This window comes from Spodoptera frugiperda, chromosome 25 (assembly GCF_023101765.2).
Source record: "Spodoptera frugiperda isolate SF20-4 chromosome 25, AGI-APGP_CSIRO_Sfru_2.0, whole genome shotgun sequence".
Taxonomy (NCBI): domain Eukaryota; kingdom Metazoa; phylum Arthropoda; class Insecta; order Lepidoptera; family Noctuidae; genus Spodoptera; species Spodoptera frugiperda.
Window position 1 is genome coordinate 900,946 of NC_064236.1, and position 22,588 is coordinate 923,533.

General features: G+C 39.9%; 1 protein-coding gene across 14 annotated transcripts in view; it reads right to left on the reverse strand.

Moving 5' to 3' along the window:
* Positions 1-398: 398 nt before the first annotated feature.
* Positions 399-22,588, reverse strand: part of LOC118265725 (basement membrane-specific heparan sulfate proteoglycan core protein) — a 165,312-nt gene continuing 143,122 nt past the window's right edge. For 7 of the 14 annotated variants that reach the window (XM_050704268.1, XM_050704264.1, XM_050704274.1 and 4 more), the window contains 45 exons: positions 22,315-22,530; positions 21,930-22,199; positions 21,724-21,841; positions 21,546-21,643; positions 21,216-21,452; positions 20,962-21,052; positions 20,730-20,842; positions 20,214-20,391; positions 19,903-20,098; positions 19,280-19,440; positions 18,861-19,079; positions 18,553-18,739; positions 18,014-18,319; positions 17,122-17,445; positions 16,667-16,883; positions 16,389-16,580; positions 16,013-16,292; positions 15,773-15,923; positions 15,460-15,643; positions 14,998-15,209; positions 14,631-14,816; positions 14,139-14,247; positions 13,555-13,654; positions 13,227-13,453; positions 12,998-13,125; positions 12,034-12,309; positions 11,625-11,798; positions 10,876-11,039; positions 10,514-10,643; positions 10,045-10,208; positions 9,693-9,900; positions 9,421-9,612; positions 9,195-9,336; positions 8,972-9,107; positions 8,663-8,832; positions 8,287-8,519; positions 7,989-8,134; positions 7,751-7,855; positions 7,186-7,284; positions 6,808-7,066; positions 6,531-6,728; positions 6,018-6,112; positions 4,363-4,480; positions 3,774-3,915; positions 399-1,367 (listed from right to left, as the gene is read on the reverse strand). In XM_050704268.1, the coding sequence (XP_050560225.1) occupies positions 1,349-1,367; positions 3,774-3,915; positions 4,363-4,480; positions 6,018-6,112; positions 6,531-6,728; positions 6,808-7,066; positions 7,186-7,284; positions 7,751-7,855; positions 7,989-8,134; positions 8,287-8,519; positions 8,663-8,832; positions 8,972-9,107; positions 9,195-9,336; positions 9,421-9,612; positions 9,693-9,900; positions 10,045-10,208; positions 10,514-10,643; positions 10,876-11,039; positions 11,625-11,798; positions 12,034-12,309; positions 12,998-13,125; positions 13,227-13,453; positions 13,555-13,654; positions 14,139-14,247; positions 14,631-14,816; positions 14,998-15,209; positions 15,460-15,643; positions 15,773-15,923; positions 16,013-16,292; positions 16,389-16,580; positions 16,667-16,883; positions 17,122-17,445; positions 18,014-18,319; positions 18,553-18,739; positions 18,861-19,079; positions 19,280-19,440; positions 19,903-20,098; positions 20,214-20,391; positions 20,730-20,842; positions 20,962-21,052; positions 21,216-21,452; positions 21,546-21,643; positions 21,724-21,841; positions 21,930-22,199; positions 22,315-22,530 (7,870 nt within the window). In that variant the 3' untranslated portion in view covers positions 399-1,348. The remainder of the gene's footprint in view (positions 1,368-3,773; positions 3,916-4,362; positions 4,481-6,017; positions 6,113-6,530; positions 6,729-6,807; positions 7,067-7,185; positions 7,285-7,750; positions 7,856-7,988; positions 8,135-8,286; positions 8,520-8,662; positions 8,833-8,971; positions 9,108-9,194; positions 9,337-9,420; positions 9,613-9,692; positions 9,901-10,044; positions 10,209-10,513; positions 10,644-10,875; positions 11,040-11,624; positions 11,799-12,033; positions 12,310-12,997; positions 13,126-13,226; positions 13,454-13,554; positions 13,655-14,138; positions 14,248-14,630; positions 14,817-14,997; positions 15,210-15,459; positions 15,644-15,772; positions 15,924-16,012; positions 16,293-16,388; positions 16,581-16,666; positions 16,884-17,121; positions 17,446-18,013; positions 18,320-18,552; positions 18,740-18,860; positions 19,080-19,279; positions 19,441-19,902; positions 20,099-20,213; positions 20,392-20,729; positions 20,843-20,961; positions 21,053-21,215; positions 21,453-21,545; positions 21,644-21,723; positions 21,842-21,929; positions 22,200-22,314; positions 22,531-22,588) is intronic. The other 7 variants (XM_050704265.1, XM_035578827.2, XM_050704272.1 and 4 more) reach the window with 7 other exon arrangements.

Below are 22,588 nucleotides of genomic sequence, written 5' to 3' on the forward strand. Positions count from 1 at the left end.
GTTGGGAATTGGCCCGTGTAACGTGCATTGGGTTCGATTCCCGCACGGAACAACTCTTTGTGTGATCCAAAAACTGTTATTTCGGGTGTGGGTGTCATGTGCACATGAAATTGTAGGTTTGTAAACGCACCCACGACACAGGCGAAAATCCTAATGTGGGGCAGCGTTTTTAAAAAAAGAAAACATTAATAAAAGAACAGAAAATAGAATCTCCTTTATGTTCTCATATTGTTTTACTGATGCAGGGTGCGAAATCGGTAACTTCAGAACACTTTATATTATGAGAAGCAGCAATCTAGAATCTTGAAGAAACTTGATAGAACTATCTGGCTGCTTTAAGGCTATGGCATCTACGATGTTGATCAATGAGCAAGGTTGAGGGTAAAAATAAAAATACGTTTTCATGACATTTTATTTTTTATTGTTAGTCGAATTTGTTCACTTAGCAGAATTATTACATGGATAGATCGATCATTTAAAATAGTTTATACATGTATAGATTATAATATCAGTACGTTGTATTATATATAATTTGTCGTATTTCTTAGATAAGCTAATAACAAACACATTTAATGCATAAATATAATTTTGTAATTAAAATATATAACAATATCCAAAAAATCACTGACGATAATTAAGTTAAATGCCATCGTAGTCGATTTAATTAAAATAATATTTTATATTCACATAGGTAATTATTATATATAAGTAGGTACTTAACAATAATATATTCGTTGCTTAAAAAGCGAAAAGTTTACTTAATATTTTATAAGAAACATAAAAAAAGAAAAACTTTTTGGCAGTGTCGAACCTAACACAAAATGAAACATTACTTATCACGTTTGGCACAATTACAAGATTTCACTGGGTGCGAAAATAGAACTGCAGCGTCGGATATTTTAGAGAGATTTTTTCAAAATTACTCACGAATAAGAAGCTGGTACTAGAACTGGACACTTAAAAGTTATTAGTAAATACATAAATTCCTAACTACAGTATTAAAAAATTCATCTTATGGCACCAAACACATGTTGCTCTCCAGAGCACCGCAGCGGTAACGCGAATATGTCTTTCTCCAACCACTCGACATTCCAACGTTCGCGTTTACCTATCTCCCTAAATATTGTCTGGTTTTTCGAAGTTCCTTAGTACTAATACAACATTTATTGTTTATATTTATCGAAAACAACTAGTTGTAATCTTGTTTCAAAATGGCATCGTCACAAATCGAACCAATTGAAAGGTAAAGATTACACTGTTCATGAGATAGTCTATATTATATATTACATAGTATTGTGCTATTGTAGAGTAGAGTTGATTGTTAATCGTTTTTCGTTCGTGAGGTTATTTAAATATATCTATTTGACCTGTAAACAAAAAATATGAATTAGATAAATGCACATACAACAGTGATAGCAAAGGCAACAAAGAATGAATAAATCAAAGCACACAATGCTTACCACTTTAGAGTGAGTAAGCAAATAAATAAGTTTGATATTTTACTACAAAACAAATTCAATTGTAATCTTATTAAATTATTCCAGATAACTTCATTAGAACAAAGCATTGACAAGAAATAAGCACAAAATAAAAAAAAACACAAAATTAGTTCGGTACTATACAGAGTGACTTGTAATAATTCATAAAGGAAAACCTATTAATTATTTTATCACCTCCCAAGAGGAATACGTCGATTTACAAGTCACACTGTATAATAAAGTTCTAGTCTAACAAAGCGTAAACCTTTCTAAAGCCTTGAATAAATAATAAAATGCATTCAACACTACTTTTGGATACTAAGGCTGGGCGCAAACGTGGACACTATTGACTCTGCTCACAGACATATACAAGATATATAGTAGATGTAAGTACACATGTATAGCTAGCGAATTTCTGAAGCTTCTATAGAGAACCTGTATGAAATCATACACTCCCTGCACATACATCTGTCTAGTTGGTTTCATATACATACTCAATTTCAATTATATTGTGTGCAGTATAATAGTGTCTACGTTTACGCCGAGCCTTAAGTAACCGACAATTCCCAACTCACCGGTCAGTCAGTCCCCATTAATTGTTATTCATAGCAAAAAGTAGTTGGGAGAGCAATATACAGAGGAATGAGGGAAGGATGGACCACAAGCTTAGGCTTTTCTTAGAATTCATATTATAGGGGTGATCTGGAGGGGACTCGTCAACGTCAAACTCTTCAAAGTAGGGAAAGAGGTCGGTGTATAGTTTGCTATTATTCTTCCACAGAAGCATGAAAAGTCAATAGTTGGAATACCAAGATTAGTATGGTTAGTCAATTCACAAAATACATAATATATTATGTTTGTACACATGATAATAAATATGTGGGGGTGATTCTTCAAAAAGAACACAAACAGTTAACGGCGTCATTATCCTCAACTAAAAGTTTACAATTCTGCCGATTTAAACACAAAATTCGGTTTCTTAATAAAGTGGGAGGACAATGATTTGTTAAATAAAAGTTAGTTTTTTTGAAGAAACACCCATGGATAGGCTGAACAAAAGTGTCAATTTTGCATATTTTACTGAAAATTTTCTTATTTCATACATGATGTGATTTCATACGTCAGATAAAATTATTGCTGATGAATGGTCCAGAGGGTTTGTAAATACACCTACACCTTTACACTACACCTTTGAAATATGCAAAATTGCCCCCTGTTGTTTCAGCCTAACAGTAATGAGCATGGTAATTATGACTTATTATGAAATGTGATGGTAATATGATTTTCACTTTATGACGGTCCTATAAGTTTGGTAGTAGGAAAGGCAGTTCAAAAATAAATTCGTCGATTTCTAACATTATCACGTAGCATTCCAGTTTTTGAATGTTTATTAACATCCAATAAGTTTTCAAGGTAATGAAAACTATTATGTCTCGCTTGATAAAACATTATGAAATAGTACAAGAAGTATCACCTTTTCATTGCTATTTAGGTACGTAATTTATTGATAATAATTATTAAACAAACAGGAAATTTGATTTTTTATTGCAATTACTGTACCTACCACAATTTGAATACGTGAATGAGTATTGATTAATTGTAATCGAGTTTTATCGAATACCTAATAATACTTAATCAGCAACTACTTATACTTATGTAACGGTAGAATATTCCAGATTGCAGCATAGAGCTTTATACTAGTCCTTTCATGATTGAAACTTTAAACTATGGGGAGGAATCCGTAACTTATAACAGTCTGGTAAAAGTGAGGTTTTAGGTTTTAGTTCAACGGATCCTAATACTGTTGTCGGTGGAGTTAGAAACCCCCCCCCCCCCTTCTCCCCGGGATTACAGCACGTTTCATGTGACTCACGATCAAAATGTGCTTTAAAAGGAACTAATGCCCCTATTCACCAATTTAAGTGGAAACCTTAAGTTGACATTTATTTTAACGTCATTCTTGTTTCCCCTAACCTATAAGTGACACCTAACAGTACACGTAAAGGGTTTATTTATGTACTATACTAACTTTTAAAAGTAAGAACCGCTATTTTTCTTTAAGTCTTATGACGACTAATATTTTTTTAACTACACCTATTGTAAGTCGTATTAAATGACGTATGTAAAACTGTTTGACGAGACGCTCGTTGCGCTTTACTGCTAATAATTATAAGCCCCGGTGAGGCTTGAAACTAGTCAGTATAACTCGTAAAACAGTTATCATGATGATAATGATGATGATATGATAATCATGATGATGAGATATTACTGAAAGAAACTAATTATGATACTTACTCTTTGCATCGCTGCGTGTTTCTTCCAGTAACAGCAACTTGTCCAAGGTTCAAGCCTCGGTCTGAGTTCATGAGCTCGATTTGGTGGATGCAACCAACGAAACCTGGGTATCCTAGCTGGTTGATGCTGTCAGGTATACCACCTGGGGAGAAAGAGATAGTTTTAAGACATTGTCACTTGATTTATTATTTCAAAATGGCCTTTAATAGGATAATAGTGTATTTATATGCCAGGTTGCTTTCTTTTTTAACACATTAACACTTTAAATGCCGCGGGGGTCACCGGTGACGGACGTTAGCGGAGGATTTGCCTTCAACACTTTTCTATTGACAGTTAAATACTTAAACGCAATGGGGGCAAAAGTGACCGGCGCTACCGGAGGATTTGCCTTCAACAGATTTTTGTTGGCAGTCAAAGTCTTAATGTTGCTTCACGACAAGATTTTTTGTCAGGTATGATGGGTGTGTTTACAAATCTTTTTCTTTTCTCATCCAAAACTACTATTAATAGAAGCAGCCTAGGAAAAGGAAAATGTATTTTCAACCACGTAAAGCTACTTTACTCTAGTTTATTTTCTACTGTTACTTACCAAGGTAAATATTCGAGTCTGCGTTCATGAGTGTGGAGACACCAGCACTGTATCCTGAGCTCTCGTTGCCCTCAACTGATAGCGTGACCTGGCCATCCTTCAGCATTTTCACGATAATCTGTTGACAAGTTACAAGTTATTAGATTTTTTTAATAATATGGAATATTGAAATTTGAGTGAGTTGGAGAATAGAAAGATGTCAAGGAAATAAAAACTTTAGTGAATTGAACTTTGAATTTGATTTCGATAAACATGGAGAGCTTTTGACTTCATCAATGTACTACGGTACTGGACTTCTTAGAGGACCTAGTGCTCCTTTATAGGTGCTGATGGAGAGGTTATAGCGAGGTAAGAATCCCAAACTCCTTAGTCTTTATTGCCAAAAGTTAGGTGCCTTTTGAAAGTTTCCCCCCGTCATCAAAAAACGTACTTAGTCAGCGAATTAGGCATTAAAAAATCTTTTATAGACCTTTCTCAAGTGCCCTCCTACATACTAGCGACACGTGTTTCTAATTTCGGGTAGGCAGAGACCATGGAATACCAAACGTAAGTAACGGACTAAATAAATGTATTTATTAGTAAAAAAGTGACTGCCTCGTTGGTCGAGTGGTCGCAAATGCGACTGCGGGACAAGGTGTTTCGGGTTCGATTCCCGAGTCGGGCAAAGTAATACAGTCTCTTCCTATTTTTTGAAATTGTGCCCAATATATGGCAATAGGCTCACCCCCTAATACATGGGACTTATATCACAAATAAAAATATAAATGGTGAAAAATGGGTTTAAATTGTATAGCGACATTGCGTGCCGTATTGTGCACTTTTGCCTACGCCTTCGGGGATAAAAGGCGTGACGTTGTTTTTTATAAATTTAAGAGCATTTCTTCAATACAACATTAATACTATATATTATTAGAATACATAATGTACAGCTAAATTGCACGGAAAAAGGGACCGATGTATTATTGTGGTATTTATGGAAATGAGCACAATGCAACTGAAAGCCCAATTAATGATGACGGTGCTTTCATCGCTCACGTGTTTGCGTCACGTTGCACATCGTTGGAACGAGAGATAACACATGTATACCTGGTTATAGGTAATAAACGTTTTATTTGAATGTTGTTATGTAAACTACGTACCTATATGGTAAGAATTGTTGTTATTTTTTTTAAACGTTTGTGTGGTAGCACTGGAATTTTCTCCTTTGTCGTGGGTGCGTTAACAAACATACCAATTCACATGCACATGACACCCGAAATAACAATTTGTGGATAACACACATTGGTCCGTGCGGGAATCGAATCCGCTACACGTTGCGCCGCAGCCAGTTGCCTAGCCGCCGCGCCAACGTGCACTCAAAATGTACCTATACTTATGTAGGTATATTTTACTAATATTAGATATTAATGCAATGCTACTAATATTATAATGTATGTAACAAACATACTCAATTACATCTAAATAGTAGGAATCTGGGTGAAATTTGGAACAGGTGTAGATTATGGTCTACAATAACATATAGACTACTTCCAAACTCACGGGAAAGCGGGCTAAGCCGCGGGAAAAAGCTATTATAATGGTATGTTTAACTATGATCGTTATTTTTGGACAGAGTACATATAATAATAGGTCCTGTAATAGTTAATAGGACTGACCTGGCGACGAACTCCATCGTTGACGAAGAAATTGACGGCCAGCTCAGACTTGCCGCCGCCATTGTCCCATTCGAACTTCACAATGCCATTTTCAACTGTAAAGAACACACAATTGTTAGTGATTTTGCACTTACCTACATTTATGTGTAACCAAGTTTTTTTTGATATTTTTAGTAGTAATAATAGTTACAGAACTTATACGGTAATAATAAACCTTAGAATGCGATACGATATAGAATCTATATTGATTCTTCAATGCAACAGAAACTAGTGGGTTCCCCTTATATGGTGGTACTTGGGTATGGGATTACTTATATACTCCTTATTACTGAGAAACGACCGAAATTATTGACTTTTGGATTGACATCGATTTTGGACATTATCGTGTAAGGAGTTTTTGTCAAAAACTTGGGTCGATCCATGAATTTTGAATTGAAATCGGTTATTTATTTCGTAGGTGATGTACAAAGAGTTGTAAAAATGTTGCTACCAATAAGGTGAACTAGTACTTACTTCTCAAGAGGATGTAGTCTCCGTAGAAGGGTGGGCTCTGGGCTTCCTTCTGGTACAGCAGCACTCCGTCCTGGCTGGTGAAGATGGCCAGGGCAATGATGACCGGGTCGTCGTCCAAGTTCTCGTACCTTATGAGATTCGCGGGGAGCTCGAGGTAACCGTTACCATTGAAACCGACGCTGTGGTGTAGTTCGAGAGCTACGAAAAGAAGATTGCGTATTTAATTCTATTCTCTGGATCAAATGTATGTATTAAAACTTAGAATCCCAATACTAACCAATTTGGCAATATGTGCCGGCGTATCCTAGAGGACAATCACAGGTGTGGTTCATTCTGGTGTTGAGGTCAGGTCGGCAGGTTCCACCGTTGCGGCAAGGACGCATCGCGCAGGGGTCGCTAGGGGGCTGGCGAGAGGACCTTATGGAGGAGGGCACGCGGTATTCGCAGAGAGATCCTCCGAAACCAGGGGGACAGGCGCAAGTTGAGGAGTCGGTTGTGCAAGATCCACCGTTGTGGCACTGGCAGCCGATCTCAGTCTGTGACAGTGATACTTATTTAGTAATCATGATATTGGAAACGTAATATAGGATTAAAAAGAAGTAAGGTAAGTAATCATTGACTAATCATCAAATAAATGAAACTGCAGAATACTCACGTCTGGAATGTCACCGCGGACGTAAGCGTTGCATTCTTTAACATTCGCCGACTGGATGGTAGAGTTCACGATGTCCACAGCTTCCCCGTGCAACTTGAACTGCGAATTAACATCAAACTAAATATCACGTCATGCGAAAATACGTATAAACAAAATGTTTTTTATTTCCTGAAGTGTTAAGCAAGTGAGAATCTGTAATGATGGGTACTCCCCATGATATGTAGGGGAGAAAATAATTGTCAAGTATCGTGTGTGTCAAAACATTCCATGATATTACTGGGATTTTCCAAATCGACAAAAAGAAAATTCTCGACTTATGACCAAGAGGTATTTAAATGATGGGGCATTGATATTGTAATTCGATATAATGTATAATTATGCAACCGAAGTGATTACTTCGGATATTTGGGATTTGTTACCAAGTTTCTACCCGAAGTAGTCAGGTAGGCTCTCTAGTTTAGTTTTAAAGTAATTCGTTTTTTAGCCTACACACAGAAATGCGTATTGTCATGGTTTATTCTTTATGTAAGAGAAAATGCTAAGTCAAGGATGTGTTAGGACTTACATCAGCGATGCAACCGTTGAATCCACCAGTAACGCCGGTGTTGTTATTCAGGATGATGGAGTCGTCCACACCACCCACGAAGATTGGCGTGTCCAGGTTCAGATCCTATGATGCAAAATAAAGAATAAATAGACAGAATTGTACAAGAAGACAGTACTGCGACATATAACTTTTTAAATACATGATAATGAACTATGATCTCAATATAGTGAAGAATAAGGTTCAAATGAGCACTTACCCGTTTCGGAGATTCGAGTTGCTGTTCGAAGCTGTGTACTGAGTTAATGCGCAGAGAGACCACAGAGCCGACCCGAGCAATGTGGACGGTTGTCCATTCGTTAGCTGTGAGGGTCCTGTTGCTGACCAGGACTACTGGCACGCTTCCTGAGAACGAAAATGAACACGCTTATTTAGAAAAAAACGTTGATCATGTTGGATACATTTCATGGGTACAAAATTTTGCAAATGATGGAATCCAAAATTTGCAATAAACGACCAGAAGACTTTGTTGAACTTGTGCCTCTGTAGTATCTTACCTCCTCCAAGGTCGTAACGGAATTCAAGCCTTGCGTCATGGACAGCCAGGGATGTGAAGCCTCCGTATCCGCGCGGTGACTCCGCACAATACATAATTATTCCATCAGTCACAGGAGATGCTGCCTTGATCCTCATCGACATTCTCAGAGTCCGGGACGGCGCTGGTGGCTTGATGGCCAAATATGCGCTACCAGTGAAGGCCGGGTATTCAATTGATTGTTTTTCCTCGCAACTGCAATATTATAGTTATGTGAGGTACACGTTTCAACGTTATTTAAAAAATGGGGAATTTGTAAATGTTTTGGGAAATACTCTGTGTTTCTACTAGAATGAGATGCTTAAGTTATGGTCATTTTGCTAATCTAGGCTGCTTACTTCCTGCCAGTGTGTGTGACGGGGCATGCACACTTGTATCCGTCAACGGTGTCGATGCACTTGCCGGGCCCACAGAGTCCTGGGCGGCAGGCGTCTCCTGTCCTATCGCAGTTCACACCGGCATAGCCAGACGCGCAGATACAGCTGTACCCACGTTCGTTACGAGCCTCCTGTGAACAGATACACAAGTTAATGTCAAACTATTACTGAAGATTTGAATGCGCTCCTTTAAATAATAATATCAAATATGTTTCTTAAAAAGGTAAGAAACTATTTAAAATAACGCCTGAATTAGAAAATTCTACGGACCTGGCATACACCTCCGTTTTGACACTGGTTGGGTGAACAGGAGTCGCATTCACTCACGCGGCTGCGCGTGTAGCTGTCCATCATGATGTCCTTTTCCTCTCTGCCCAAAATCAGCATACTAGCGCATCCAATGAAACTGTATGCAGAAAAGTAGCATATTATTATAAAAGTTCAGAATATTACTTAAAAGAAAAAATCATTTTTCTATGTGAAAATAACTTACCCAGAAGTTCCAGCCAGGTCGATGGGCAGTTGGTCGTAATCAGGCACACCTCCGATGTATAGAGGCTGTTTCAGTTCAAGTACAACCCATTGTTCAGGAGATTCCGCAATGAAAGGTCCGGTATTATCGACGTCCATCGTTACTAAAAGCAAAAACATTAAGATCGTATAAGTAACCACAAATTACTTATTCGAAAGATTAAGAAAAATTGTCAAAATTTGCTTACTCTTAGATTTTGTTCTAGACACCCTGATTGTGTGCCAAACGTTCATTTGCAGAGGGCGATCTCCCTTCACAATCAGAGGTTCAGTGCCCGTGTCCATGATGAACTCTGGTATACCGTCCCTAAGGTTCAGGGCAATGTAGTCACCCGAGCGACCTTGGTTCTCGCTGTTGTAGAGGATCAGACCATTGCCGTCTGAAATAGAAAATAATATGGTTTAATTAGCACTGAATGATTAACAATCAAACTATACTTATAATTGAATAGTCATTTACCGGAGGGTTTGAACGATATTTCGATGTCGAATTGCTGGTAAGGATCTTTTAGCTGAGGGAGTGAAACAAAGCCATCCCCGTTGAATCGCGGAACAACTCCGGTGACCGTCAAGATCGCGCGAGCTTCCACAGTGGCACGGCTGTTGCTGACGCGGCACACGTAGGTACCGGCGTCCGCCTCAGTCACAGAGTCTAGGTAGAGGTTTGGCTGGAAGTAAGATTAATTATTATACTAGAGAGTACAAGAAACATTGCTAAAAAGTTGGTTGATAAGTCACATGATGTCCTCAAACATTTGTCAAGAGGACTCAACTCAGGTTAGGAATTGCATGCAGTAACATTGAATAGTTACCTGGTCGGTGCGAAGTTCAGCCGGCAGAGCCGAGAATTCGCGTCTCCATTCGATGGTAACAGGGTGTTCCAAGTTGTGAGTGCACGGTAGGTCGACTGAGTCACGCAGGCGAGCGGTGTATTGGGAGACAGATACGTCTCTGTTGTCTGGGTAGAAGGGTCCGCCTGGTAGTGGTACAAAAATTATGTCTTGAATATTGTAGTATACTTAAGTAGAGTTCTGCTATTGCTAAGGTAAGTTCAGTAGCTGGGCACTCAAGCTATGGACAATGCTTCGTAGCTTTGGTTTACGCGTTGTGAACCACAAATTGTTGTTTCGTGTATGTGGCGTGAATGCGAAAATTATGATTTTAGGGTATCTACATTTTGTAAAATTTTAGGGAGATTATTTATTTCAATGAAGGTATTTTTACGAGAAGGCTTGAATAGTCTGAGAAATTTTCTGTTTTTCAATATAGAACAATACATACTAGATTCAACTTCCAAATTGAAATCATCATAGAATGTTCGGCCACGGTCGTCGCTGCCGATGCAGCGGTACACTCCGGCGTCGCTGTTGGTCACTCCGGTCAGAGCCAGCCTAACTCCATCGCCATATGTCTGTATAAGAATAACATTGTAATATCGGTAAACATAATACATGACCGCGTGTGTATATTATTGGACATATTTTCTATTTGATCGTTCTTAACACTGATTAATGAATAGGGCCATATTCTGAAGTGGGTTGGTGAACCTGATGATTAATGGACATAAAGATTCATAGATTTTTCACATATGTGATGGGTTGACGTTGAGCCAATATTATAATTCAATCTGAAGCAGTACTTACTAAGGAGGCCACGTATTGGTTGGTTCCCACGCGCAGCCACTGAAGCCTGATGTTACCAGACCTGGCCTTGCACAGCACGTCTACGTTGTCTCCTGCTCTAAATTGCCTCCGTGGTTGATCAATCGATACCATTCGTTCTGGTTCAGGGGTTGGTTCCCGAGTTCCTAAAACATTATACACTTATTAGCCTAACTCAAACAAATGTAGATGGTAGTCACCTTGTAAGCACTCCCCACCCAGGGCATAAAATATGTCTACTTACAACAATATATTTCATACAAGATATAACATACCTGTTCATTCAAGAGCTTCATTATTCATTACCAAATAAAAATACCAAATTGAAAGCTAACATGCAAACCCAACGCATGTCCAACTTCACAGAAGCTGCGGACATTTTGATTAATAGGACTTATCACATAAAATAACTGAGATGGTACAGTAAGCAACAAATACAACCATGTTAGTCACCAACTCGATACAATGTATACGAGACGCAGGCACCAGCTAAACTATGGAACGGGTAACACAATAATTATTTTGGTAATACAATAATATATGCTTGTCTACGTTTGTCCAAAACATTCTCAAAACTTTAATATAAAGGTAGTAAGATACCACTTTGACCAGGCTTTCACAAAACTTAGTAACCCCATGACAGTACATAGTAGGCGGTTGAGTTACGAACAGCACAACACCGCGTTTCCGACTAGACAGACAACTGTTGAACACAGCTGCACTAGATTTACCATCGTGAGAACGGTACTTGTTCCGCGTTCTCTCCAAGAATCGCCTATCTCGCCACAAGCAGTTTTCCTCGTCGCTATTGTCTTGGCAGTGGCTGTATCCATCGCATAGTAAGTTTTCGTCTACACAACCACTGTTGTCATTACAAGGATACTCCGTATCCAAGCATTTAATACCTTTGCGAGCGAAAAATTACAGTTTTATTACAACTCATAAAAAAACTTTATAAGTAATAATGAATCAAAAAGTCAAAACGGAAAAAGAGAAAAGTTAGGAAAAGGGCTAAAATACTATATTAACTAAGCATGCCTGCGGCGCATGCAAGTTAAACGACTGGGAGAAGCAGAGACATTGCAGTTGCAGCGCCACCACTGGAATTAAGCTGACTAATGAGCTGTCGGTGAAACTGACCCTGTATATGCAGATTGATGTAATTGCTTGTTATGACTCTTCTGTACGAGTCTTGGACACTGCAGACATATTTGCCGGAGTCGGACTTTTGAGCGCGTCGGATGAAGAGCGATCCGTCTTGTTTCTGTCTTACTGATCTCGGGAGAGCACGTCCGTCCTTGGTCCACACGATGCGGACGTTGGGTTGGGACACGTTGCAGCTCAGGTGCACGGCGGCGCCGGAGCGTGCCCTCTGCTCATTCTCGTGCGACACGGACGCCGTATGATCCGAATCTTCTATGAATGTTATTGTCATGCAGTCAACTGAACCCTCAAGCGTTACCAATTGCGTGTACTTAGCTACGGACTCTTTGAATCGAGCTTAAGTTGAAACTATTTAATGAATTAATGCTTCAAGCAATATTTACAATTGTCTTTATATTAAGGCTAGCGTACACGCAATTGATAATAATGTATAATTAAAATGTAAAGCATTCAATCCATGGAGGTTCCATAGGTGTGATGTTGATGACCAGCATTCATACAGCACAACTGAACGGCAAATAAAATAACAGGTGCTTAACATTCTGTGCAACCTGTACGCTGTAGGTACAACTGTGTTGTGAATTTATGTTCTTCGAAATTGATAGATGTCCAAAATGTTATGGGAATAATACCACAGTCCAACAATCACGCAATCTGTTGGTAAAAATTTTGGTCTCATTTTTGGATGCTATACCTCCATAAACTTTCAGCTATGACGTTTCTGTTAGACTGTGCTATTGGATAAGTAATATGTAAGTAAATCTATTAAACTTTATGAGAAGTATGCATTCGCTGCTAGTTTTGGTTGCTTTTATGTTTTTAATGTATGTTAATTATCATCGATCATTTCATATTTCTATCAATTTCGATGGCGTCTACCGTACAGTTTTGTGCCGTTGGTGACCATGCTATAATGTGTTTAAGAAAGTTCGTAACATACCGCTTACAACGACCTCGGCGGTTGCGCTGGCGTTGGCGTATCGGCTTCGTGCGAAGCATTCATATTCGCCGGCGTCCTCAACCTCGATCTGATTGAAGATGAGCCTGGAGGACCGAGTGTCCACGCGGCTGTAAAGTAAAATGGAACGTAAATCCTCGTAATAACTCCTTAATTGTCGCTTCTATCTAGTAAATGTAGACCACAGAATGTCCATCGTCTGGATACTTACCTTGATGGTTGCCTGTTGTGAGGGATCCACGTTATATCAATGATATCATCTCCTTCAACGATGCATTCAACGACTGGTGATTGTCCCGGGAGCACGCTCTGAACTGGTGGGCGCAGAGTAATCTTCGGTGCAGTGACTACGACCAAACTTGTGTAGATCGATTGTTGTACTTCGCCAAACTGGTTATAAATACTGCACACGTATTCTCCAGAGTCACTCTTCGAAACCTGAAGTCAAATATATTCAGTTTAGTTTTTAAGTTAAGCAATTAGATGGTTAGTGATCCGACAATAAAATGTTTGTTACTGAAATTGGTGTATTCACTTACATTGTAAATTATCAATCTGGATCGGTCCGGAGTTGCGTTTGGTTGCAATGGTTGCCTGTCAGCACGATCCCACCTTACATTGTCACCGAATTGACTGCAACTGTAACCAAAATTGTCCCAATAAATTACCATTATACTGGTATAATATACCAGTGATCAGCAATCAACTTTTGACATAGTATTAATAATATTTTGTGATAACATGACCGGAATAAAGTGAAAAATCTTTGGTATGGTACTAAGAGATTATTCATTCATTCATATCGTCACGCCTTTAATCCCCGAAGGGGTAGGCAGAGGTGCACATTATGGCGAGTAATGCCACTGTGTACACCCACTTTTCACAATTTATGTTGTAAGTCCCATGTAATAGGTGGTGAGCCTATCGCCATATACCGGGCACATTTCCAGACTCCGTGCTACCACTGAGAAATTTACGAAAAACCGAAAAAAGCCCAGTAATACTTCGCCCGACCCGGGAATCGAACCCGAGACCCCTTGCCCGGCAGTCGCACTTGCAACCACTCGGCCAACGAGGCAGCCAGTGAGTATGAATTGGTACTATAGTATGTGTTGGTACTAACGACAAAATAGTCTCAGGTTGTCCTTCGATGGTGATTAGGTTGCTTGGGACTTCATCAGGTCTTTGAGGGTATCCAGGTGCATCAGGGTCAATCTCGCCATCTCCGCTTCCTGTGAGCAGAATTAATGATATAAATGTGTATGTGAACTTGTATGTTTGTAAACGCACTCACGACACAAGGAAAAATCCTAGTGTGAGGCAAAGTAAAAAAATAAATAAAGAGAAATTGTTAAAATCTTGTCAACATTATACATACATAACGATACCTTGATTGGCAAATGAGCCAACTCCACATTTTTCAATTATTTTTTTGTTTGTAACAAAACGTATGTTAGTGTCTCCTGAAAAATTTGCTCGTAAGGAGTTACCTGGTTTGCCAATTAAGGTATCGATAATTGAAATTTAGTTAAACAGTAACTAATAGTTAAGTTCTCACATCCACCGTAGTGTATTTGAGAGTCGCTTCAGTTCAGATTATTTGAAAAATACTAACCGTAGTCGAAACCACCGTCATCGCCACCATCTCCTCTATCTACCACCACTCTGAACTGTTCCTTAGTGGTACCAGCGGCGTTGGTGGCTGTGCAAGTGTAGAAACCACTGTCTTCCTCTCTAGCTGAAGCTATGCGCAACGAGGTGTGGCCAGACGCAGCAGGAACTACGTCACGATAGTCACCGACTAAAAGAGAAGAGAAACAAGTTGTATTTAAACAATAATTTTCTAAAGATCTTCCACTGAAACAAAGGAAGTAGTACTCAAAGAAAATTTGTAATCTTCTAGATAAAACGCATCAGATCACGCCAATACAAGATGATATAAAGATTAAATGGGAAGAAAAGCGTAACATGTTTTTACTCACATTGGATGGAGACTACAGGCTCGGGGTACCCGTTGGCTCTGCACTCGATGTTGATGCTCTCGCCGGCGGCGACCTGCACGTAGGGGTTCGGGGTGATAGTGACCTCAGGGATGGCCCTCACTTTGATGCTGGCACTGGCGCTGGCAGTTCCAGCGTCGTTGCGCGCCGTGCACGTGTACTCACCCTCGTCGTTGACTTCGATCTTGGTGAACCTGTGCAAAAAATTACATGTCACTAACTCCTTTATAAACTTTGCAGAACGAGCAAGTAGCTGATTATTTTGAAGTATTTTATCTTATATTTTTTGGATGCCTAAAGTGTATTGTATATATTTTATTTACAATAAAATTTTATTTAATTGAATGAACAAAGATAAACATAAATATAATTAACTAGCGTTTCCCACAACTTGAGATTTGACCTCTTAGATTGTGTCGACTATAAACAAGAAAGGCAGCTCACTTGAGTTCGTGATGCGGTCTAATTTCGGTAAATCTGGAGAGAGGACGTCCGCCATTTCTGTTCCACGTGACGTCTGGTTCAGGAATACCTCCAAGGACTCGGCAGATCAGGGTGTGTTCTCCTCCTAACTGTACTGCCTGGGCCTGCTCTTGTGGCCAAATCTCCACTCTAGGTGGTTCGCGTCCTAAAAAACCAGATTATTTAAAATGGAACCACAATATGCAGTTAATTTGAGCACCGTACAAGACAACTGTATACACGATACATGTATATAAAGCTTTAGATGTATTACATAACAAATATGTATCCTCACTTTCGATTTCCACGAAGACGTATAAATTGGCTACTGCGTTGGGGCCAACACTGGCCTCGCACAGGTAGTATCCTTCGTCGCTCTCCTTAGCGTTGTTGATGATCAACGTGTTGCCGCGTTGGTTGGCACTGAGTCCGAGGGAGCCATCGTGCTGTGTAATAATAAATTATTATGTGAAATACAGAAAATATGACAGTTTATCAAGTGTTTCAATATTTTAGAGTTAAATGAAAATGTTACCTTCGTCCATTTAATGATTGGAGCGGGACGTCCAGACACATTACAGTCCACGGTACCGCTTCCACCAGTGGGAATCTTCAGCCGGTCGACAGACGCGGATATGTTATAGGTTTCGGTCACTGGTTCGACGGGTACAATAGTCACAAGTACTTGCACCGGTGATACGTTGGACAGAGTGGACTGGCAAATATAAACTCCTTGGTTGTCGGGCTGAGCGTACTCAATGTATAGAACGCCATTTTCTGACCTCACGTTGGATAGGAACAAAGTTTTGTCTTTCCTGTGGGAAATACCAACATTTCACATTAATATAACAACTATGAATCATAATTTTATAAAAAGGGTCGTTAATGTTTATAAGTAGCTTGTTTCTTACCTAATCCAGTCTATGGATCCAGCGGGAATGTTAGTGGTTCCTGTGCAAGCAATCATTATGCTCTGGCCTTCTTCGACAGTGGGAGATGGGATGGAGACAGTCAGTTTTTCATTCTGCGGCCGTGATGGACGTGGACGAATCGTGATTACTGCTGTGCGGTCAGCGGAGCCAACGGTGTTGGTGGCAATGCATCTGTGTAGAAAAACGATTTTAAGAATACATTCGGTATTAAATATTGTTCATTTCATTGATTTAGTAGCTCTGAAGTAGTTCCTTACCTGTATTCTCCAGAATCTTCAACTCGAGCACTTTCGATTTCGAACCGGTTGTCATAATATTGCCCAGAGAATGGAAGAAGTTGGTTAGAACCTCGCTGCCACCTGATTGTAGGAGTGGGGTTGCCTCTGACGCGGCATTCCAATTGAACAAAGTCCCCTTCATAATAGTCGTTCACTGGTGGGTATATTTCGACGCTTGGCATGGTCATTTCATTTCCTGAAACAAAGTTTGCAAATGAGTAACATGCGTACAGAATGTTGTGTATTATGCTAAAATCACGATGACCTACACATGTAGAATAACTAGGTAACTCACCTCGAGCGTAAAATATCCAAAGAGGTACAACTATTCCAACAATGACAGCATAGAACAATGAGAAGTTGAGTAAATAATCATTTTATTAGCTTAATATTTCTATATCAATGATTCGACAATAGTGGGACTGTGCACTTACCGGGTACTTTGAGGGTAGCGATAGCCTGAGCAGTGTTGACTCCGTCATTGGTCTCGCAGATGTATTTACCGCTGTCAGAGACCTGCAGATTGGTGATCAGCAGAAGACCTAGATTCTCATCAATTTGGTAGCGTCCAAGAGGCAGCTCTCCTCCGCTCTTGATCCATCTGACAGGCAATAGCATTCTTGAGTTACGGCTTTGGGCTCTGCAAGTGAAGTTCACGCTGCTTCCGACTTCCTGGATTTTGATAGTCGGGCTGGTAATCATCACTTCGACTGTAGGTTCCGGTTGAGGACGAGGAGGTTCTATCGTTTGTCCACCACCTACGTAATACACATACCAAACGTTAGTTTTTTTTTTTTAATAAAACAAAATGTCGATTTTTTTCGTTTTGGTATTATCTTCTTAACTAGATTTTATCTCCATGTTAATAACTGACATTTTATTATGATAAAGTTGACCTAGCTTTACCAAAACGAAATAGGAAAGAACATGTATCAATATGTTTTAATACATTGAGCGACAAAAAGAAGTAACAAATGAATTTTTAAATTAAAGGTTACATTTTACTTAGACTAGACAAAAACTATAAGATAACGTCACGAATGAATATCTGCTTATATAGTATGAATGGTTACAGACGAGATGAACACTCACAACATATACATTTTGATAGCAACATGTCGTAGTAATTAGAGATTAATGTGATCGCTGTACGAGTATATAACGACAGTGAAGGACAAAACATATGTAGGTAGTTATTGTATAATTGTTAAAGGTCACTAGTTGAACTTGAGCCACATTAACGAATGATGCCTATTCGAAGCATGACATGAGGCACGAGGACATTAGACGGAGACGCCCGAAGCACGTTCGGTGGTGGTCGTCTACCTGGCTCCGGCAAAGTGGTGGTCAGTACACCGAGGGTGAATCCCTTTTCGGTGATAGTGTGGCACTCGTATGCGTCCCCTTGTCGTCTGGTGTCCCAGACTGTGTGCCAGACGTGGGTCGAGTGCCACCCGTCCTTGTAGAGTCTCGCTTCGTCATAATATTTTGGAGTATCTTGTTCTACGCCCTCATGGTAGAACTTTATAGTGAGCGGTTCTGGCGCGCGGTAATTGCATGTAAAAGTCACCTTTCTTGAGTAAGGGTCGTCACCAGCTTCGTTGATAGTCGGATGTAGTTCCATTATCAATCCTATCGGTTGTCCAGTAAAAGTTTATTCGTACACAATAACATTGACATTAAAATCCTGCCTAAGTAAACATGGGTACTCTTAAGGATAAATTGCCTACTCGTCATTTTTATCCATAAGTCTGTGTAATGTAATCTGTGGAGTCTGTAACTTGTGACGTTTCTGTTTTTTCGTCTTATTTATGTTAAATATTAGCTTGTTTTAATTATTGTATTTACTTGAATTGGAAGCTTACCGATAATTGAGCAATCGTAGCCAGTGTACGGTGGCTGACAGTTGCACACAACTTGTCCTTGGCTGTTAAGTTGACAGTTATTTCCGTTACATGGGCACTGCTGGCAGTTGCCACGTTGGTCCTTGTAGTAGCCTGGCTTGCAGGTCTCACAACTTGTTCCGTCGTGGCCGGGTGGGCACATGCAGATCTGTACAATTCAAAATAGAATTTGACACCTTGTAGCAATTTGTTTGATAACGATACCATTGTATTATCTTTGGAGGAACACTTTTTCAGTACAACTTCTCAGGTTTTTTCGCAAATCTTACCTCAATTCCTTTGGCAGTTGGAAGAATGGGGTCGTAGCTTTCGGTAGCGGTGTCCATAGAAACATCAGCGATAGTTGTATCGTCAATAATGGGGACAACTGTAGCTCGCACCAGCACTCTCTTCAGGTTCCTAAGCACACTCATGAAGTTGGTTCTAGTGGCAGGAGTTACTGTGTTCAAGATGTACCATCCTTCTTCTCTTAGAGGTATTTGGTAGCTCTGCAGAAATAAATCATTATTGTAGTACAATAGTAGTCTTACGGTACGTTTCATATTAGGTTCTTTGGTACGATTCCTGAAGGGCGGATTCCCGTGCAAAATAGCACTTATTATGACTTTCGAAATGTTTAACCTAGTCTTCGTGTAAGTAGAGTAAGGTAAAATAGTATTTGTTTGTCATTATCAAAATGGTGACTTACGTAAGAAACTCCAGCTGGGAATTGGTTAGGGTTGGTCCAGTAGATGGAGATGTCGCCACCGTCGAGCACGACGTCGGTTCCACGCTCAGACACCGAATATACTTGGGAGTTGAATTTCTGTCTCAACGAGATGGTACCACCGTATGAGAGAACTCGGTTACCTGCAACAACAACATATATCGTCAACATTTATAACAATAAATAAATATTTAATAAATATTTTTTTGCGATGGAATATGAATATATAACACCAGTGTAGATTGATTAAAAATAAATGAAACCTACTGTTAAGGATAATATTTATAATAATATATGTAAAGGCATATTGTCTGACTGCCTCGTTGGTTGAGTGGTCGCAAATGCGACTGCCGGGCACGGGGTCCCGGATTCGATTGCTGCTGTAGTATTGCTGAGCTTTCTTCGGCTTTTCGAAAATTTCTCAGTAGTTGCAAGCGTCTGAAGTTGTGCCTATATGGCAATAGGCTCACGCCCTTTACATGAGACTTAAATAAAACAAATGGTGAAAGAGGCTGTACATTGTATAGTGACACCTTTGCCTAATCTAAGGGATGAATCGGGGATGCAAGGCGTGACGATACAAACATATTGTACTTTAAACTTACCAGGGAAGATAGGCAGGGACCAGTATAGCTCAATATCAGGTCTGAAGGGGAAAGTGTAGACCAGTTCGCTTTGTTGGAACATGGGTTGGAAGTTATCTTGGGTCACTCTCTCTGCATTCAAATCTGTGATGGTAAAACCGCCGTAGTTGTCACCAAGCACCGGCGCGGCTATCGGCACCCTTGTGAAGTGGTTGCCCTGTGGACATAAGAGTCATATTTGCATAACGAAGCTGTTTTGGTACATGAAACCAGCAACGCGGCACTATGTGCTCTTTGCAGTACGAAATAAGAATTAAATTAAGATGACATACTTCGTGACAATCAGAAGAGACGCCAGAGCAGTAGCAGGAAAGGCATCCGTTGGGGTTGTTAGCATCAAGGCCGAAGGAACCAGGTCTGCAGCGGTCACAGGAGTCACCCTCGACGTTTTGTTTGCAGAAGCAGTTGCCGCTGCTGTCACAGGGTGCAGTAGTACCACGGGGATCACATCTAGAACACGAAGTTGATTTTAGATGATATTTGTGTCATCAGTAAGGTAACATTACCATAATATCTTTTAATCTGTCAAATATAGTTTGTCCAACTCGGATAGTTTAAGATAGTACGTTCCAAATTCTGTTTTATGACGAACAGGCATGTATCTAGTTTTACTGACGAACAGACTGACTTTTCTATTTCATGTTTGTGTTGTCTAGTTAGAATAAATGCTTTTGACTTTCAAACCAAATTCGAAAACGGATATTTTGAATTGAACTTCAATGTGGATTTCTTTCGTAGACGCAGTGCTTTTATTCTCTTCATTTTATGATAGAACAATGTTTACTCACCGGCATGGCTGTACAGTGCTAGAGCGCAGTTCGACGCAGTTTCCGTAGGGATCACGTTCGTATCCCGGCTTGCACAACTCGCACTCGTCACCATCAGTATTGTCAGCACAGTCCTGAATGTGGAAATTGTACGTTTTTGTTGCAAAAGGATTTTTCTAAGTACATGTTTTATTTATTGAAGAATGGTCATAATATATTACAGTTATTATTATAATTAAAAAGAAAAACTTACGTAACAAATTCCTGTTTCTGGGTTGCACATGTTCGACTTGCCATTGCACTCGCATGGCTCGCAGTGTTCCAAGTATAAACCGCTAGAGCTCCTGGAAAATACATGTATTATTTTATTATTTTTCTAAATTAAAGTCAAGAAAACTGATTCCACTAATATGATACTGTGTTTAGTATGTAAATAGTTGATTACTCTTCAACGAATTTGGCACAGAGGTGGATGGTAGCCTCAAGTTATATGTAAACAAAGCTGACCTCTTGAAGCCGGGGGCGCAATCTTCGCACGAAGTTCCGATGTAACCAGGTGGACAAATACACTGTTCCACGTGGAACGCGATGGGGCCGTAGCCGTCAGGTTCGGCTGTTTCAATGCTGGCACTGATTGGTGAGGCCAGCTCCGAGCCAGGAGAATATGTAGCCTTGATCAAGATTGTCTTTACATCAGCTAAAGCGAGAAGGAAGTGCTCACGAGATACCTCCTTGCCGTCAGGTCTGTGTAAGAAAAAATATACAGGTTAATGAACATAATACAAAGAAAGAAAAAAATTATAATTATAATTATTTATAAGGAGACGATGATTTTACCTTTGCCATCCCTTTTCAAGGAACTGTACGCTGGCGTTCAAAATACCTTCATGGGATGCGACGAAATCACCAAAGTAATGGAAGGTCAGTCGGTTTTTCTGTAAAACATTAATTTTACGATGAGAATTACTTTAACTATTGTTTCAGTTCCATACTTCGTAAACTGTTGAGTACTCACGCTAATCAGTTGTACATCGGCTGCGGTGTTCCTGTATCTCGCCTCGGGTGAGTTGAGCACATTCTTCATCACGTAGTTAAGATTACCACCGTACGATGTCATCTTATCACCAGCGAAGCTGTGCAATATGATTTAAGAGAGTAAATATATCTGGTTTCAAAAATATACAGTAGTTTAAGTAAAATGTTAATATTGGCAGACATTACCTGGTAGGCAGACTCCAGTAATAGATCGTGGATGGTGAGCGTTCCACTTGGTCGACCGTAATTTCATCACTGTACAGTTGAGGTTTGATTTCAGTTTCGACTGCTGCCGCATATCTGACAGGGCCGGGTCCAGTCGGGGAGGTGTTGTAGATCTTGACCTGGTCTACGATCTGTGGTACGTTGAACTGCACTCTCAAGGTCTTGCGGCGCAGGTTGCTGCTCATGCACTGTTGCGAGACACCCGAACAGAAACAAAGTGCACATCCGTGTCTGAAATAAAAGAAGGTATGGTATAAGTTGTTATTGTGTGTCACTTGGTGCAGTCGTCGTCGACTTTGAAAAAAAGAAAGAAAGTGGTTTCGAAATTGTGATTGGCCATTATTACCTGAAGTCTGAGGACAAGAAGAACGAGTCGTTCTTGCATTGGTCGCAGTAACGTCCCTGCACATTATCCTTGCAGACGCACTCATCTGGTGGGCGGACGACCTTGGTGCCGAGGGAGTTGCATTTGTCCCTGACAGCAGGTTTACAGGAGTCGCCAGGTATCATTGGGTTGCCTTCATAGCCAGGGGCGCACACTTCACAGTGCTTGCCTTCGTAACTGCAAATGATTAATTATCCTCATTATGATACAGTATTCAATTGATGAAGAATCAAAC